The 18,389-nt window shown below is 51.1% G+C and overlaps 1 protein-coding gene across 15 annotated transcripts in view; it reads left to right on the top strand.

Annotated features, from left to right (window-relative positions):
* AIFM3 (AIF family member 3) overlaps nucleotides 1–18,389 on the top strand; it is a 52,784-nt gene that overhangs the window by 31,340 nt on the left and 3,055 nt on the right. For 8 of the 15 annotated variants that reach the window (XM_080407832.1, XM_080407819.1, XM_080407825.1 and 5 more), the window contains 14 exons: nucleotides 838–950; nucleotides 3,675–3,761; nucleotides 4,309–4,400; nucleotides 6,328–6,458; nucleotides 7,484–7,599; nucleotides 7,905–7,976; nucleotides 8,311–8,374; nucleotides 9,325–9,401; nucleotides 10,126–10,243; nucleotides 10,821–10,919; nucleotides 11,340–11,415; nucleotides 13,285–13,344; nucleotides 16,710–16,814; nucleotides 17,855–17,875. In XM_080407832.1, the coding sequence (XP_080263958.1) occupies nucleotides 838–950; nucleotides 3,675–3,761; nucleotides 4,309–4,400; nucleotides 6,328–6,458; nucleotides 7,484–7,599; nucleotides 7,905–7,976; nucleotides 8,311–8,374; nucleotides 9,325–9,401; nucleotides 10,126–10,243; nucleotides 10,821–10,919; nucleotides 11,340–11,415; nucleotides 13,285–13,344; nucleotides 16,710–16,814; nucleotides 17,855–17,875 (1,231 nt within the window). The other 7 variants (XM_080407821.1, XM_080407830.1, XM_080407820.1 and 4 more) reach the window with 4 other exon arrangements.

Here is an 18,389-nt window from a genome sequence, read left to right as displayed (position 1 = left end):
TGTCTTCTTCCACTGTCCCCCTCCTCCATCAACAGGAGCATTTTGCTGACAGACCAAACCATGCTACTGTCCAGGTCCATCTTCTTTATTGATATCACAGAAACTGTGGCCCTTAAAACATTCATCATTGAGCAGGGCTTCCTTCGTTGAGAAGAGGCTCAGGACTTCTCACTTGAGCTCTCAAATTGCACCAGTCTGGCCAGGGAAGAAGAGACATGCCCATCAGGCTGCCTGGTTGCAGGGACGCAGCATGCCCCAAGACAGGTTCTTGTTTGATTTATCCTTTTTTTTGTGGTTAAAACCAAGCAAACAAACAAACAAAAAAACCTCAAAGAAATTGCATGCAAAATACTCTACAGTGAAGCACGCAACCAACACTTCAGCCATGAAGGACTCCCTGCCCTCCTTGTTTGGCTGTAAATTCACCAGGAGGTGGTCGAATGTGCAGGGGGGAAACTGCGAGACCCTTCCCTGACTAGAGGAGTGCAAGAGTCTGAGTGGCTGCCCGTGCCCCTGAGCTTGTGAGAGGTGTGTAGGCATTGGCAGCACTCCTCAGGTGTGCCCTTTGTGGGTTGTGCGAGTTAAGGACAGGCAAGTCCCGCAGGGTCTTGATGTCATGCCCCACAGACAGAGGGTCCCTCCTGCTGCCTGATGTGCCCACCCCAGCTGGCTTCCCATGCAAGCTGCTTGGCTTGGGAAGGGCTGTAAAAGTAAGGCCAGGGCTAGCAGAGATTGTGATTTTGGAGTCAGCCCTGCCTGATGGGTTTTAGGAGCCAAGTGTGCAGACCTTGAAATGCCCCATACACATGGCTGCGGCTGGTCTTCCTTCTCCTTTAGGGGCAGCTGGACTGGTGTGTGCAGAGACCTTGCGCCAGGAGGGTTTCTCGGACAGGATTGTGATGTGCACGATGGACAGACACTTGCCCTATGACAGACCAAAGCTCAGTAAGGTTTGTATCACTTTGGGTATGTCACATTCCTCTCCTGTTTTAAAATTTGCTCTAGGACCTTTCCCCATTGTTACTCATTGCAGAGGCATGTTTGTTCCTTAATTGTCCTGTCTCTGTTTTCCCTTGAATTTTCTTTTGTGTTGATGACTGAAATATGAAACACAACAGAGGAGTCGTTCAAACTCTGAACTAAGAGCACTCCAGCACAGAAACAAGGGCGTTCTTCCCTGTGAGGGCGGCGAGGCGCTGGGACAGGCTGCCCAGGGCAGCTGTGGGTGCCCCATCCCTGGCTGGGCTCAAGGCCAGGCTGGACGAGGCTGGGAGCAGCCTGGGCTGGGGGGGTTGTCCCTGCCCGGGGCAGGGGGCTGGAACTCGATGGTCTTTATGGTCCTTTCCAACCCAAATCATTCTATGATTCTGTGATTCTTCATACATCTAGCAATAGCTGTCTTGGCCAGCTCATACCTTCTTGTTATGTTTCTGGATCAAAATCTTTAGGGCAATGAAATGGGGCATGTGAAAAAACTGTATTGTCTACCAGCTTTTTTATTAGTGCATGGTTCTTACTGCCCAGTGATGCTCCATGCCATAATTACTGTGATTATCAGTCATAATCACAACTCGGTAACTTGATCTCAGTGCAAAGATCACCTTTTCTGGTACACAGCCCATTTTGCATTCCAATTTGTAGACACAGGATGATCTTCTAATAACATTTTTTATTGCTGACCCCTGACCCTTACTTGACACCAAACAGCAACTCAGGTTGGACAGCAGCATTTAATCTTGAAGCTTGGGGATAACGTAAGAACAGGTGGTATATGTATTCCCCTTTATGTCAGGGATGCTTATATATGGGGGCTGGTACTTTACAATCGCAGCACCTAACTCTGCTTCCAGTCCCAAGGCAAAGTGATTTTCAAAGGAAGGCAAGTATACATGCAGCTTTTTGAGAGTGTTCAAGTCATTTCTGTGCTTGGACAAGACCTGCTTGAAGTTGGGGTGAGGAGCAGCTGGCTGAAACCTACATCCAAGAGTCACAGAGGTTGTGCTGGGGAGCTTGGAGAAGCTTGCAGTCCCTGTCCCAGCCAGGCAGCTCTCCGAAACACTTACCTCTGCCGTGTGAGTCTTAGACTGCCTTTTCCACTCTGTTAAATAATAACAAGCCGGAGATGTTATGTGTGGTTTGTTAAACCTCCACTAATCACCTCTGGCTGTGGTTGCTTTTAAAAGGTGCACAAAGCCCATGGAAGAGAAGGCAGAATTTTTGGGAACAGGCTAGAAAAAAAGGCGATTTTTCTTATTCATATTGTGAGTGGGACTAACCCTGGAAACAGTCATTAGAGGAGGAGCACACAAAGCTGTAAGCAGCAGGCTTCTTGCCTCCTGAAACTGCAGCTTTGTGCTTCCTCTGCCTTGTTGAACACCTGTTCACGTGTTCTCCATCTGTCCCGAGGTCCTGCTGGACTGTTCCTCTTTGTCCTCTTTGGAGCATGACCCGCTCCCTGGTGAGCTGCAATGTCTCCATTATCATAGCTGGAGCACTGAGCAGCAGCCAGACCCGTGGTGGTTGTGTACTGCTCTGCGCTGCCCTCCCTGTGCCCTGATGTGGGGGCCGCCGCTTCCAAGCCGTGGAGTCAGACATTCCTCTCTGTAAATGTTGGGTGTTTAAATAATTTGCAGTAAAACCTGTATGGCTCTGCACGTGCCTTCAGTCCTAAGGCATGAGTCTCTTCTGAGCACAGCATTATCTGAAGTCACGCTAAGGGAGTGTCCTGCAAGGCTCATCCCAGCCCCTGACTGAGCCTCCTCCGCCGAGAAGGACCTTGCACATCCGTCCCCAGGGGCAGTTGGTGAAGCCCTTGATTCCTGCAGCCCCTGTCCCCCTTGTGTCAAGCCCGAGTGCTATGCCTGTGTGGCACGGGTAGGTGTTGCTGTTGCTCAGTGCAGTGCGATATGTTGTAGGGCTTGACCGTGGCATGCGTGTGGCCGTGCCTGTCCCTGCTGCACTGCAGGCACGGAGCATGCAGCAGCCTGCACACAGGTCACTTGATGCTCAGCTTGTCCTCAGCCTATGTCTGAGCTTGTGTGCACAGGTTTAGGAGGACAGATGAACTTGGGCTCAAATGTGAGGTCAACCTTGCGTGTAAAGATGATGTAGGTCTCACCCAAGTGACCAGGGAAGGCTGAGAAGAGCAAGAACCTTTATCTTGCAGCTAAAGATGAGCAGATACGGGCCACATGCCCCTGCATCAGCCTTTGAGGGAACTTGTGCTGCGTTAACTTGGGTGCTTTTGAAAGTGTTGCCCTTGCTGTGTTAACGCTGATTGTTCTTGTTGCTCTTTTAGCTTTCATTTCCCCTGGCAACTGATTGCTTTCCAAATGACTTGGCTTTTCTTTTGCTCCTATGAAATTGTGTGTGTTATGAGGAGCTGCAGGTACAGCTGCTTTGCAGACACTCTGAAGCACTCGCTGTGGTCCTGCCTTAGCCGGTGAGCACCAGCCCCATGCTGAGCAGGCAGAGAAGGAACCAGAGCCCAGTCCGGTGTCTTGTGATGACTGTGACTTGAACAGGCTTTGATTCCAGCTCCTGTAGGGCAACTCTCTTAACCCATGCTGTAAGGACTGACTTCAGACTACCGCTGGCTTGTGTTGGTGACAGGCATTTCTTCATTCTCCTGTTCAAACAACAGCGGTTGGCAAAAAAAATGGCTTTTTTTGCAGTCAATGGATTCCCACCCGGAGCAGATCACCCTGCGCCCCAAGGAGTTCTTCCGAACCTATGACATCGAAGTCTTAACTGAAATGCAGGTAAGGAGAGACCTGTGTATACTTATAGGCTGTCTCCTGCAAGTGCTAGTACTCAGAGGCGGTGTTTAGCCATTGTGGCAGCTCTTTCTGTTCTTGGCTCACTGGATGCCATTGCAGAAACCATGCAGCTCCCCCAGCCCCTCTGCTTTGTGCTGCAGCGTGCAGGTTGCTGGTGTTTGTTCAAAACCACAGTTAATGCAATTCCTCCTGTGGCAGGAAGGAATCCCTGTGCAAACTGTCATTTCTTACCTGCCATTTGTGAGCATCCTCATGTGGATCTGGAGTGACCGGTTGGCCTCTGATTAGGATGATGAGCTGGCAAGCAGTGCAGACAATAATGGTTTAAACATTTCTCCTCGTTATTTTATTTATACTGGGAGATCTTCAAGGGTTTGTGAAAAGGCAACTAGGAACACCCAAGCTCTGGGTTGGCTAAGCTGTGGACAGAAACGCAAGGAGCTAAAACCTAACAGACAAGTTGGTTGGGCTGGGAGCTCGGTGAACGTCTGGGATTTCATCCCTTAACGTTATCTAGGAATGATTTCAGGTTGCGGCTGTGGATATCAAGAACAAGACAGCTGTGTTCAAGGATGGATTTAAGATGGAATACAACAAGTTGCTGATAGCGACTGGGAACACGTAAGCTATGAACAAACATTTTAAAGATCAAGAGGAACTATTTCGCCTGAGAATGTGAAGAGCTTGTGCCTGGGGATAAAGGGTCAAATATGGCAGTTGAATTCAGACACTGGATTTGTTTGCAATGGTGTTTGCCGAAAAGGCAAAGAACACCTATTGGATACATCTGTATATATCTATATCAGTCTATATCTATATCTGTCTATATCTATGTCATATATATCTATAAAACTGTGCTAAGTGTGTCTGCTCAGCCAAAGCTGGAAAGCCTCAGCATCATTCAAGAGTCATCCAGAAAGCAGGTATCCATCAGACATAGGAGCTGGCAGGACGGCTGCAGGATTTGCTACCTGGGGTGTTTCATGGTCAGCATCAAGGTCAAAAGGGTGTTAACAAAAAGCAGTCGGGATGCATGGACTGTTTGATGTTAAAGATATTGATAGAAAACTGAGATTTGAAAAGGTGGAGCCAGCAGCACCCTATTGCTGCGCTGTTCCCTGGGGGCTGGCTTGAGACTGTGTGGGAGAGACTCGGGAAATTCCCAAGGTGTTCATCATCTTAGGATACGGAAATTAATGCCCAGGACCTTGAACATATTTGTTTTAACAAAAGTCTCCAAAATAGTCTGAATTGTTGCCACACTGCTCTTCTTTTCACCCCTCAATAATACTCAACCCTGACAATCTGATAATTCATCCATCCAAATTTCCATCTTTCATTTCCTGCCAACCTTTTAAGATCTTTCTCAACAATGAAAGCTTAATATTTCTCTGTTGCAGCCTTAAGGTGTTGCTGTTGACCCAACCTAACAGATCCCTTTGTGAGGCTTGCTTCCAGGAGGGAAGTTTTCAAGACTGAAACCTGGTCCAGCCCTAGGGAAAGGCAGTAGCAATGTGCCTGTCCTGCTCCACACAGCTGCTGCTGGGGCACAGAGCATCACCTGAGATTGGCATCATCCCTAGCACCCTGGAAGTAGTGGGTCGGTTTGTTTTCAATAGCAGATTTGTCAACACTGGCACTTTAAAATGAGGCATCCTTGTTCCCTTTCCCTGGGCTCTAACACCAAGGCACAAAATGAAGTAGGAGGAATGCAGCCCTGGCAAAATTTATCATCTGGGGAAGGGATGTTGTAGAACAATCCCTTTGCAACCCTGTGTGCCACTTATAACAGCAACAGCCCCACCAGCGATAACTGCTGGTGCTGGGGTGTGCAGTGCCACAGCCAAAATACCATCTGCACCAGCCACCTAAATTAGGTTCAAAAGAGGATTAAGCCTTTGGCAATAATTTCAAAATCCTTATGCACAATCTCCAGGATCACTGAGTAAATGTTTTTAAGGTACCTAAATTATTTAGGCTAATCTGTCCCATTTCCAGATGTGAGCTGGGTATGCAGAGGCCAGATATTTAATAATACGTAGGCTCCAGTAAGTGCCCAGGGAGGAGATGATTAAACTGGTACAGCATGCCCCTAGGAACAGGTAGTAGAACCTGCATCTCCGAAGGTTTATGAAAGTCCAAATGGCTCCAAAGCATCTGCTGGAGGACAGAGTGAGTTTTCTGTGTCCCATTAAGCTTCTGAAAATTTTACAACATGCCAGCAGTTAAGCACAAGCTTGCAAAGCAGTACCTGTCCTGCACTGTGCTGTGTTGCTCCAGAAGGGAGCTCAGGCCCACGGGTACTTTGGTGCATGGATGGGGTTGGGGTTGGCCACCGAGCAGACCCTGCTGTGCTCTGTGTTTGTGGCTGTGCTCTGGCCATTGTGCACCAACATTTGGGTTTTTCCACGTTATGTCTCCAGCGAAGAGAAAAGTGAAAAAAGGAAAGGCTGAGGTGCTGCTGGAGCCCAGGAAAGGGGGTCTGTGGTCCCAGTTGCCACCACAGGGTTAAGAAAAGTACCTGTTCACCCTCAACATGTTTTTTCAGGCCCAAAGCTCTCAGCTGCAAAGGCAAGGAGGTAGAAAATGTTTTCAACATCCGAACACCCGAAGATGCCAACCGTGTTGTGAAGCTGGCCACGAGCAAGAATGTGGTTATCGTGGGAGCATCCTTCCTGGGTGAGTGCTCATTCTGCGGGTGTCCTCATCTCAGCTGTCCACATCTTCCTGCAGATCAACCCAGTCCCTTGCCCAGTTTTTCACTGCCTGCTTAGAGGTAACCCCCCTACCAAAGTGGACCTTGGGGTAGTCCAGCCTCCAGCTCCAGGGTGGGTGATAAGGACATCTTCTTGCTAAAAAAATTGATTTTACTGAAGAGGCTGAGCTGTTAAGCTTGCATGGACACAGATATTGCTGTCCCAGTCTGAAAAATGTACAGCAAGTTGAGTACTGGTGCTTGGGTGGTTTTAAATCCAGTGTGCCTAGATTTGGCTTCAATTGGGAGAGTCTTGTTCATAGGTGAAAGCCTGTGGGTTTATTTCCCTTTTTAGCAGGGTGGTGAATTTTTAAAATACACAGGAAAAATCTTAGAGTTTCTTTGATGGTCATTCTTTTTGCTTTATATTCTTCTAACAAAATTATTGTGGGCCTGCAAGCCTTAAGCTCAAATGGTTATTAGTCAGGGAATTTATTATAAAATGTTGGTATTTGTTTTTCTTCTTTTTTTTAAAAAAAAAAATCCTGGTTTAATCGTTCAATCAATCCCATCTACAGAAAAGCATGTGGTGTTGGGGGGGCAGCTGCAAAATGCAGGTCATTGAAAAGATCCATTTCCAAAACAAACCCCATAGATAGAAAGTGTCTTGGTGAAGGTTCCCATGCACTTGCCAGCACCAAAATTCTCCCATTCAGATCAAAGAAGATAACTGGTCACAAGGGCTGGTTTCAGCCCGCAGCTCATTACCTCTGCTGAGACAGTCCCAGATGTAAGAGGAAGGTTTCCCTCATCTGAGGTCCACTGCTCCAAGTGCTACGGCTTCCTGGGCACTTTGGGACTTCGTCAGGGCTGATTCCTCCTTTCAGTCTTTGAAACCTGCATCTAAGAACAAATTGCCATAAATCATAAATCTCCCTGAAATGGTGTGGCCCCTTGCGGCCACCAGGTCTGGTGGCACCCCAGATCTCGAGATGCTTCTGTTCCCCAGGGATGGAGGTGGCTGCCTACCTCGCGGAGAGGGCCCACTCAGTGTCCCTGGTGGAGCTGGAGGAAGTCCCCTTCAAGAAGTTCTTTGGGGAGAGGGTTGGCCGCGCTGTCATGAAGGTGACCTCTCTTTTCCATCTGGGAAGTGGTTTAGGTGACAGAGTGGGGGGGTCTGCTTGTTTCGCTTAATGCGCTAATTCATTTGTTACTGGGCATTTATTGACTAAGCTGTGATGGTAGCATTCACTAGAAAGAAAGAATGGGCTGCGTCTTCCCACTCGTGGTCCGTGTGCTGGGACTCACCTTCTTCTGCTGGAGTCGAGCCCAGAGGGTAGGCAGGGCAGTGCAGGGGGCACAGGGACACCAGGAGCAGGGATGGTTCAGGGTCCTGATGTCCCCTGCTCTGTCCCATGTCCCCCCTCCAGATGTTCGAGAGCAACAGGGTGAAGTTCTACATGCAGACAGAGGTGTCGGAGCTGCGGGAGCAGGAGGGCAAGGTAGGGTGTGGGCAGAGGCTCCCCAGGGGCACCACCGCAGCATCCCCCCAGGCTGCCATTCCCTTCACCGCCGGGGTTTTGCCCTCCACTCTTTCCTAGCTTCTGAAATTTAAATTCCTGGACTTGGCAAACCCAGGAGCTCCCAGGAGCAAGGCACTCCAGGCAGTGTGCGGTGGTTTCATGGCTCCCACCCTCCTCCTCCTGCCTGCATAAGGAGTTACAGGCAACCGGCATGGCAGCAATGACTCGAGCTCCAGCGCGGCTTGCTGCCGAGACAGGGTGTCGGGGGGTTTGTCCCTGAAATAACACTGATGCCCCCCTGTGTCTCACGCAGCTGAAGGAGGTGGTGCTGAAGAGCGGGAAGGTCCTGCGGGCCGACGTGTGTGTCGTGGGTGTCGGTAAGGGGCTGCCGCGGGCGGTGCGGAGCGTGGGGACGTGGCACCAATGCGTCCCCGGGGCCAGGTAGCTTGAGGTGCTAGTGCTGATGTGCCACCCCTGCTTGGTTGTCACACATGAGTCTGCGTAGCAAAGCTGAAAAAGGCCTTTCTAGAGCCCCCACCCCAAAATGCAACCGAAAATATATTTGGAAAATAGTAATGGTTTTGATTTTTCCAGAAAAAACCCCCATTCAAATCAATTTCTTCCTCTCAAGTTGTTTTTTTTTAAATCCTCCCCAGTGTGATTTTTTTCCTGTTTTTTTGTTTGTTTGTTTTTTTTTATTATTTTTGGTTGTTTGTTTTTTTTTTTTTTTTAAATTGCTGCCACTGCCATAGAAGAGGGTGGTTTTCTCCTTTACATTTGGGGAAAAAAAGATCCCTTTCTCACTTTCTAACTTTTAAAAATGTTGTGGACCAGAAGAGTCACAAAATTAGCTTAATCTGCTTTTGTTGTTCTGTTGACTACTCTGATTCGTGAAGGCTAGAGGAAAAAAAAAAAGATCAAAAAAGGAAAATGAAAGCTGAAGAAAAGGTAGAGGTTGTGAAGGAGGCAGAAGAGCCCTTTCTGGAATTCTGAGGGCTCCCTTTTAACTATTTCCAACCCCCCCTGCCCCCCTCCCAAATTTAAGAAGTGGATTGAAAATTATCTTCAAGCATAAAAGGTGATGGGCAGATTGCAGCGGTGCACTGATGGCTCGGAGAGCGGTAGGGACCCAAGGGGTGTAGAGGGTGATGTAGTGGGAGTAGTGGGGACTCTTTAGGGTGCTCCTTGCTCCGGGAGCAACCCACTGCCTTTCCCTGGGACAGACAGGTGGCCTGGGCAGGGGGAGATCTGCTGGCCTCAGGGTCAGTCCGCTGGGGCTGTGGGGACACCCAGCTACCACAGCTGCAGCCCTTGCTTTCTCCTGCAGGTGCAGTCCCAGCAACAGGCTTTCTCAAGCAGAGCGGCATCAACATTGACTCCAAAGGCTTCATTGTGGTCAACAAGGTGGGCCTGGGGGGCAGCTCCTGTCAGGGGGGAGAGCAGGAGGAGCTGAGTCTGCTGTCCTCCGAGATGAGCTTCCCTGGGGCTCCAAACTGCTGTTGCACAGGCTTTTCATCTGCCAGGATGCTGAGATGCTGGGAGCATCACACCAGAGTGCCTGGGACCCCCCTGCAAGTGAGGGGTTTGTAAATCCCAGCCCTGGACGCCGTGGCTTGGGTCTAGCTCTGAGCTGTCCTGGAACGGCATGGATATTTTGGGGGAAAGAAATGCAGAAAGATCCATCTTTTCAAGGATCCCAAAGGATCTCTTCCTTCCTCGCCACCAGCTGTGACTCCAGTGGGAGCAGTGTTGGTGCTGATGGGTGGTGTGTGTTGGGGAGGCTGGGCTCCTTGCCACCCACCCCTGTGCTTGTTGCTCATACGTGCAATAAGCCAAGCTCTATTTGCAAACACTGACAGACCCCAGTCTTCTAAGGAGGGGCTCCAGGACACCAGCCCGTGTCTCTTTTTACCAGGTAACCCACCGGCAGAGGGATGATACAGGTCCCTGCCTGCATGGTCTGCTTTGAAAGTGAAGAATCCTAAATCAAATCCCACCTGGGAGTCCTGCGGCCAAGCAGAGGTTGTCCATGGGTTTCTGGGGAACGTGGCAGTTCTAGAGCAGTTCCCTGTTTCTGTTCGTGTAGGGTGCAAACCCCACTGACACACACTTCTGCTTCCCCCTGCAGATGATGCAAACCAATGTCCCCGGAGTCTTTGCGGCTGGTGATGCTGTCACGTTCCCGCTGGCCTTGAGGAATAACAAGAAGGTGAATGTCCCGCACTGGCAGATGGCCCATATGCACGGTAGGTACTTTTCAGTCCCTTCATTTTGCAACAGCAAATTGGTGAAAAGAGCCTTTTCTAGATTGCCAGGAAATTTCTGAGCCTTCTGGTGAGAGAATGAGATAACTGTCAACTACAGGGTAGTTGCATTAAACATTTTGAAGCACGTATATTTTATCCTGTTCAATACGATTTCGTTTGTCAGCCTTCTTGATGTGCATGGCCTAACAACACCTCGTTACAAACACAGAGGTGCCCAAGGACAGGCTTTCCTATACAACACTGTGTACTCCCTGGCATCTGCGGTTGCTGCAGGAGCCTTATCTCCTTGCCCTGGGACACTTAGGAGCTCACATCCTAGTGTTAGCTTGGGCACAGGTCCTAACTTGGGTAGGACCCCGAGCCCAGCCTCAGATGATGCAGTGTGTTTCCTTGCTGGTGCTTGTTGCTCTATGTTTGGGTTTTTAGCCTAAGCACAAGTCCTGGTTTCCCTCTGCTCTGGGACTAGAGATGTCGCTGCACTGTGACCTGAGGGCAGGCCACAACACTTGCCCCAGCGTGGAGCTTCCTTGCTTATTCTGCTGCTTCTCTTTTCCAGGCCGTATAGCTGCGCTCAACATGCTGGCCCACGGCATGGAGATCAGCACAGTCCCGTATTTGTGGACCGCTATGTTCGGGAAGAGCATCCGATATGCAGGTAAGGGGCTCCCCACGTCTGCTGTAGAGTTTGTGCCAGTGGAGGTGTCCTGTGGTAGAGAGGCCACAGTCAGCCCCCTTTGCTGCGGACCCTCCACACCAGCCTCTGCCTTGGTCTGCTTCCCTTCCTGGCTCCTGAGGGTATTGGTATCTCCTCCAAATCCTGCCTGCTCATGGGCGTGGGGTGCATGGCCAGGGGAATGTCTTTGGTCACAAGGAATGGCCCAGCATGAACAGTCTCCCTGAACTTGCACTTCTCTGAACAAGAAATGTGCTCTTTGGTACCCTCATCTTCTGGTGCTGGTCTCTTGGTGACTGCAGGATGCTCTTTGTGTAGCTCTGGACTGAAACACTCCGGTTTAGGGGCTAGAGCTGGATCCAGGGGAATTGTTGCTGAATCCACTTCTTCTCTGCCTTCCAGGCCATGGGGAAGGATTCGACGATGTTGTCATTCAGGGAGATTTAGATGAATTGAAGTTTGTTGCATTTTATACCAAGTAAGTGTTTCTCTTCTCCATGTTCCTACACAAGCATTTGTCCAAGCTTGTTCCGCTAGGCTGGAAAATATTTTTGCCAGAGCTTCTGTCAGTCAGTCCCTCTCTGGACACTGAGGTTGTAGGACATTAATGAAAGGCCCTAGAGAAACCATGTGCTAAGCATAAAGCAAGTTAAACTGGTGTTTGGACCTAATGTCTCTGCCAGATGTAAGCACTTTGTCTATTCACGTATTATCTGAGAGCAGATAATGGCTTCTATTAATTTGTCGCTGGCAATTCCCATCAAAGATTTCCTCCCCCACCTCATTGCTGCGTTAATGATTTGTGACCAGGGCTGGACTGGGAGCATCACTGTCTCTGCTTCTGGTTTGACAAATTAAGCTCAAAAAAGCGGTGAAGGTTAGCAAGAGTTCAGGAGCTTTCATCATACCTGTCCTGAACCAAGCTCTCCCCCGAGCTGGGAGCCTATCTGGGAATATTTTCCTGAGGTGTGTTGACAGCCCAGGGTGTGTTGCCTCTGCTGTTCTTGAGCCATGCTGGCTGTTTAGACCAGCAAGACCATGCACTGTGAATTTCTCCCAGAAATATTTGTGGCTGTTTATTCTTTTGTTGCCTTAGTTCCATCCCATCCTGAAATCAATGGCCACAGAGCCTCCTCACGCCTGGAGACGGAGGGGATCTCTTGAAGTGCTTTCTAATATTAAGGATGGGGAGAATGAAACCAGGGAAGCGAAGGTCTGCCTGGCTCAGCAATCGAACTACTTGGCAGCAGCGTTCAGGCAGGGACCGGGAGATGATCTGCAGAGATCTTCTTACCAGGGCTCGCTGTGCCTCTGTCCCCTGCCCAATGTCCCTCACAGCCTCCCCTCCACATCCCCCTCCCCGAGGGTGGCCACTTGCCCCCATTGCTCCCAGATGGAGCCTGGCATTAGATGTATCCATCGGGCTTGCAGAGGCACAGGGCTCGCTTTATCATCCCGTGGTGCAAGCTAGCCAGGTCCCCAGTGCTCACCCTCCTCCTGGTGCCTGTGTACCCCAGATAAAAACCTGCTGCAGGCGCTAAGGCTCCAGCATCTGCCGGGACCCAGGGGCCCTTTGCATGTGGATGCACCTCTGAGCTCACTGGCACTTCGGCCAAAATTGCCTACAAGGGTGGGTTTGTGCCAAGGCACCACCTGTGCTGGGCAGAGCTGCTGCAGGGGGACATTCCCCTTCCACAGCTGCAGCCACAGGGCTCTCCCTCCCGCCCCAACACCCCCCCCCCCAAGGTTCTGAAGTGCATTCAAATCACTTAACTGCCAAAGCAGCATTTTAAAATACACAGTTTGCTCAGTGAGTGTCAGCCAGTGGAAGATAAAAACCTGGTTGTGGTGGGTTTGCTGCAGTGGTTTGCAGAGTTGTGTGCACTTTTGCTGCTGCATCCCCTGCGAAGCCGCTCTGCAGCCATCGCATTGCCCCGTCTCAGGTCCCCTGGCCTTGCTAGCAGTCCCTGGCGTGCAGCACGTGCAGCAAGATGGGGCTGAGCATCCACGAGCCGCACTGACATGCATTTCTTTCCAGCATCTAATCTTCTTTGAAACCTCTATTCTTCCTTTCCATACCCGAGCATTTAGCTATTTGTCCCAACCCTAATTAGAAAGGAAATGTCAGATTGCTTTAATTAAGTGTCTGTAGAGCCTGTTCAAAAGGAAAGCCCTGAGCAAGGTGCATAATCCCTGTTCTGTGCAGTGGCCTGACGCTCAGCACGCCACAGTGGCTGCCTAGGCAGACCGCCCAGCATGCAGGGAAGCCAGGCTCCGTGGGCAGCAGCACACCAGTGGGTGGGCGTCCGGGGTCTGCTGTTAAGCATTGTGTTGTTCTGCCATCCAGGAGAGGCTCCTGGAGATGGTGTCTGGGTACCAGGATGGCATCCTGCGCTGAGAGCCAGAGGTACTGGAGGAGCACCGGCTGGCAAGGGGCCGGCCAGTGCATCTCCCAATGTTTTGCTTGACTGTAATCAAGTCCCCATCTTGGCTTTGGTGGGACACCACTGGGAACAGTTCTTTTTCTTGTTTGGTGGTAGTTCTTCTAGTTGGTGCTAATGCTTTTGGACTGAGGACACTGTCCCAAGTCGACCATCCCCTTCTGCTTCCTTCTGCCATGCCCACCCAATGGTTTGGACTCTTCTGGTGCGCACTGTCTTGGTTGTTGCATGAATTGCTAGTGGTTCCCACTCCTGGAGCCTGTCCTCAGCACTGACTTTCACAATAACACTCTTCTTTCCTCAGAGTTTGAAGAAAGCTGTTTACTTATCCCCATTCAGAGCTGTGAGCTGTGGAGGGGTCAGTGTGAGGCCCTGTGCCAGGAGGTGTATGGGATGGTGCTCTGCAGATATCCTCATGGGACACTGCATTCACTGCAGCACCTCAGCCAAAATAGACCAAAGTCATCCCACCCCTAAGATCTTGGAGATCTTGGGAGATCCAGGAAGTTGCTGTGGTTGTCTTCTTCATGGTGCCCTACTTCCATTGCGTTGCACCCTCCAGAGGAAAGGAAGACCCTGCAGACACAGTGCTTGTCCACAGTGCTCCATCTTCCCTCAGCCTTTACACCAAGACTTTTGATGGCTCCAAATCCCAGGTGCAGGAAGAGCACTCCTGTTTCCTCTGAAGACCTTTCGAAAAAAAAAGAGGGGTTCCTCCTGGCTTCCCCATTTGTCAGAATAAATGTTTAAAAGGCACTGCTGATATGGGATAAGGCTCCAGCTCACCAGTGCCCCATGAGTTATTTTGTAGAAGGACCACCTACCCTATGTCTTGCTGATGGAAGTGTTTGGGCTGCATCCACCTTCCCAGCTGGTTGTGTCGGGCACTGGCTGGGCTTGAGGCTGAGTTGGTGGGCAGCTGGTGGGATTGCATCTCCCTTTCCTTTCCCTTACACCCCTTGGTTTTTCATTCCCTTGGAACAGCACATCTCCCCCTGGTTTTGATGGATAGGTCTCTCCAACCACTTTGTGTTTCCCAGCTGGGAGCTGACTGTACCCAGGAAACCAAACACAGAGGAAACCACTGAAGTTTCAAGACTGTGGTGTGTGGTGTGAAGCTGGTACAGAGCCCCGCAGGACTTGTGAAGCCTCAGACCCTGTTGTGTGCTGAGCATCAAGCAATGGTGAAGTAGCCAAGGCTGAGGCCCTGTGCGATGGAAACAAATGCCTGTAGGATCTCCCCAGGCTGTGGTTCATGTTGGGATGGGGTTATCATTGGCTGTTTGTGTTTCTGAGCTTGGGACAACAGGAGAAGAGGAAATCTGCACTGCAGTGCCTTCAGGTACTGCTGCAAGCATCTTGGGAGGAGGCTGGCTGTCTTTTGTAAAGAAAACTCATGAGTCCTTGCACATATAATTGGAGTTACACCCGTAGGGAATGGGATCCTGTCCTGGGGAGGGTGGAGGACCTTCTTTACATGAGGCAGGATGTCAAGTGTGACAGCAGAGAAGATGCAGGCTCAGAAAGTGAAGAGCTTTTCTATATCACAGCAGCAGCTCTGAAAGGTGACAGCCCAGCAGGCAGTTCAGCTGAACACATACATGCTTTGTAATCTTCTCGGGTGGTTAATTACCCTCGCTGCCTGCCACAGACACCTGCTTTCCAGTGAGAATGTATTGCCCATCAACATCTGTATGTTACTCCTTATGCTCACCTCACCTGCTGGATGGAAGAGCTGCAGGCTATCAGAAATCCCCTCTGCTGTAGGTACACATCTCTGCAGTGAGCTAAGGATGCTTGAGATGGGATTTCCAATGGCAACCAAGTCTTGCTCTGCAGCTCCTGGCAGTGCAGCGGTTCCCCCCTTCCTGTGACTGCTCCCATGAAGCAGCAGCTGGTGCTGGAGCTGGTGTCGGCCCGTCTCTGGGTCTGGGTGGTATGGACTAACCAAGCTGTGGACAAGCTCTAGTGGTTCCAGAGAAGATTCTGGGCTCCTGGTCTGCTCTGCACGCCTGTGCTCACCCATGGGATGAGGAAGCCAGACCGCTGCTGTTTCTGACTTGCTCTCCCTTATTTGTAGTGAGCTTATTTAGGAATCGGAGCCTTTTGAAATAGTTAGTCTTCTGAGATGGAGTTACCCTGTGGCTTTTTGAGGCAGCTACGAGAGATTACTTCAGCTGTTCCACAGAGCTCAGCATGGCTCCACAGAGATGAAATGTCTTCTGAAACATGGCCTCTGCTCTCTTCCTCCCAGGAATGAGGCATATGTTCCCCCTGCCTCCCCACCTCTCCCCTCCGCCCAGCTGCTCTTTGCTGTGTTGGTCGCAGAGCTCTTTGGCAGTGGATTGAAGAGCAGATCTTGATTTGCTGAGTGCCTCTGCTCTGCAACTTACTCAGCAACATCACCAGTGTTTAATATCTTATGCACCTTCTCTGATCTTTGCATTGTCTATTCTGTTATCTATTTGTGAGTCATCTCCTGGGTTCAGTCTTCGAGGATTTACACTCACATTGGTCTCTGCAAACATCAAAGCAGAAGACCCCTTCTTGTTTGCCTTGTGACTTTTAGCCAAAGCTCCTCCAGCATTTTTGCATCCTCTTCCCTTCTGCTTCATTTGTTTCCCATTCAGCCTTTGAGGTTGCATTGTGCCACCAGCATCCTGGTGGGTGATGGTCAGCCAGACTGGGATGCACTGCTGGACATCCCATAGACACAGGGGTTTCGTCACTGGGGCTGATGGGACTCTGGCATTGGACACCCCAGATGTCCCAGTGCTTTGGGGAGGAGCATGCCTGTGATGCAGCTTGGGGGTGGGCACTCTCCCCCCCCGCTTGGAGGTGGGGATCAGGAATGAGATGTGGAGCAGCACAACTGAGTGTCCCACAGGGAAATCTTGACCACCCATTTCTTCACTTCCTCAGTACAGGGCAGCAGCGCAGGGATCGCCTGCCTGGACGGCAGCACCCATTGGGCATGCCTGCTGTTGTCTAGGTTTTTACCCACCATCAGATCCACCATTGTTGTTTTCCCACAGATCCCACAGATGCTGTCTCTGTGCCCTGGGCACCCCAGTGATGCTCACCATGCCAGCATGTGAGCGTTGGTTAGAGCACAGTGGGACCAGCCTGCAGTGCCAGCTCTGAGCCCTCTCCTGTCCCTTGTCCCACACCACTAGCGCAGTCCCCATGGTGCTCATGCCTTGGGACGGGTCCTGACCCTGGAGTGGGTGTTTATCTTTGCTTCCTGCTTCTCTCCAGCATGTTGCTTTTTGGGTGATGGAGCTGTGGCCACCTGGGCTTGTCCTAACCACTCTGTTCTGCCTGGCCCTAGGAGCGATGAGGTGGTGGCTGTGGCGAGCATGAACTACGACCCTATTGTATCCAAGGTGGCTGAGGTTCTGGCTGCTGGCAGGAGCATCCGAAAGCGTGATGTGGAGTAAGTAGACATATTGCAGGAACTGTCAAGCGCAGCAGTGGGGTACAGGGCAGGGCTGAACACCCCAAGGGAGGACCCTGATGGGCGTTGGGCAACTCTTTCTTGCTGCTCCCCACTCCATACCCTTCTCGTATCTCCCTTCCTGCCTCACTCACTCCATCCTCGCAGTGCTGCCTCCCAACCACCTCCAGGTCTGGCCGCACACAGGAGGTTTATCTTAAACACCAGGATCCAAATCCTTGCACAGACTTGATGGGACAGTGGTGCTCACTGCCACCGGGTGCTGGCACATCACCAAGGCAGCACTGCCTGATGCTGGGGTGCCCCTGGGCACCCTGTCAGTTGAGAGGACCCACAGAGAGAGGCTGAGTGTGCAGCCTGTGCACAACTCTCTGCAAGAGCAAAGCCTGGAGAGCTTGCAGTGCCAGGACACCGGCCCTCAGTGTCTCAGCCTCTTCTTGGTTCACTAGAGTGTAGCTCATAGGCAAAGTGCATTTCTCTCCCTTTGCTTTGTGTTTAAGACTTTCAACAGGAGAGCGTGTATCCCTGCATGCAGAGAGGGAGGACAGAACATGCTGTGCTGGAAGGCAAATGCCAGGGAAGTGATAACAGCTGGGAAGGAGCCTTTAGAGTGGGAGTCACAGCTGAGGGGGAAATGTGGGTTCCTGTCCCTGGGGTGTTTCCACATCTGGAATAAAAGCAGACTTCTTCAAAAGCTCAGGGAGAAAAGCACTCCTAGCACCCAGGCAGCCCAAGCCAGCTCAGACACCCTGGGCATCCCTGGGATGGGGAGCATGCTGAGTGTCCACCCAGCCACCAGTGACTGGGGCAGGGCTGTGTCCATCATCTCCAGCACATCAGGAAATGGTTGCTGGCTGCCTGGTTTTCCGCTGGGAGGGATGTGGCATCTGCTGGGCAGCCCAGCTGCGAGGGGAGCTGCTGGCCCCCATGGTGGGGTTTGGTGAGCCTGGAGAAAGCCAGACTGCCTAAACTTGAATGTCTTTTCTCTCTCTGTCTCCTGCTGCTTTCGTACCTTTTAGGCTGTTTGTCCGTCATGGCAAGTACGTTCAATTTGGGGTCTCGGGTGCGCTGGGGGTGAAGGTCTGGCAGGAGGGACAGCCAGCTCCCTGCTTGGACCATGTCCCTAATTCCAGTGTGAGGACACTGGTTATGGCTGCGTGCTTGTTTTGCAGCCCCTCCCTGCAGGGGTGCGATGCCGCAGTGCTGGGTGGTGGGGCTGGGGGTGACAGGGGCCACACCGGGGGTGGGCGGGATGGCTGCTGTGTCCCCTTTGCAGGGTGCTGGTGCACAGATCTGCTGGGAGCAGGCAGCTGCCTTTGGGCTGGGACATCACTCAGATGGGAAGGCGCCTGCTGTTTGGTGGCTTTCCCTGAATTTTCAGCTGAATGCCAGAAGGGCTTGTTTTAAGTTAAAAAAATAGTTTGAACTCAGTTTTACATGGAATTGAGGATCCATATGTGACTTTTTGGACAATTTTATTGACATGTGAGTGAGGGCGGAGGAAGGCACACTGCTGTCCTGCCTGGGCTGGCTGTGCCTCTACGCAGAGCAGCA

This window comes from Falco punctatus (genome assembly GCF_963210335.1).
Source record: "Falco punctatus genome assembly, chromosome: 1".
Classification (NCBI taxonomy): Eukaryota; Metazoa; Chordata; class Aves; order Falconiformes; family Falconidae; genus Falco; species Falco punctatus.
The sequence above is the reverse complement of the archived record's forward strand: the minus strand, read 5'-3'. Positions and strand labels throughout refer to the sequence as shown.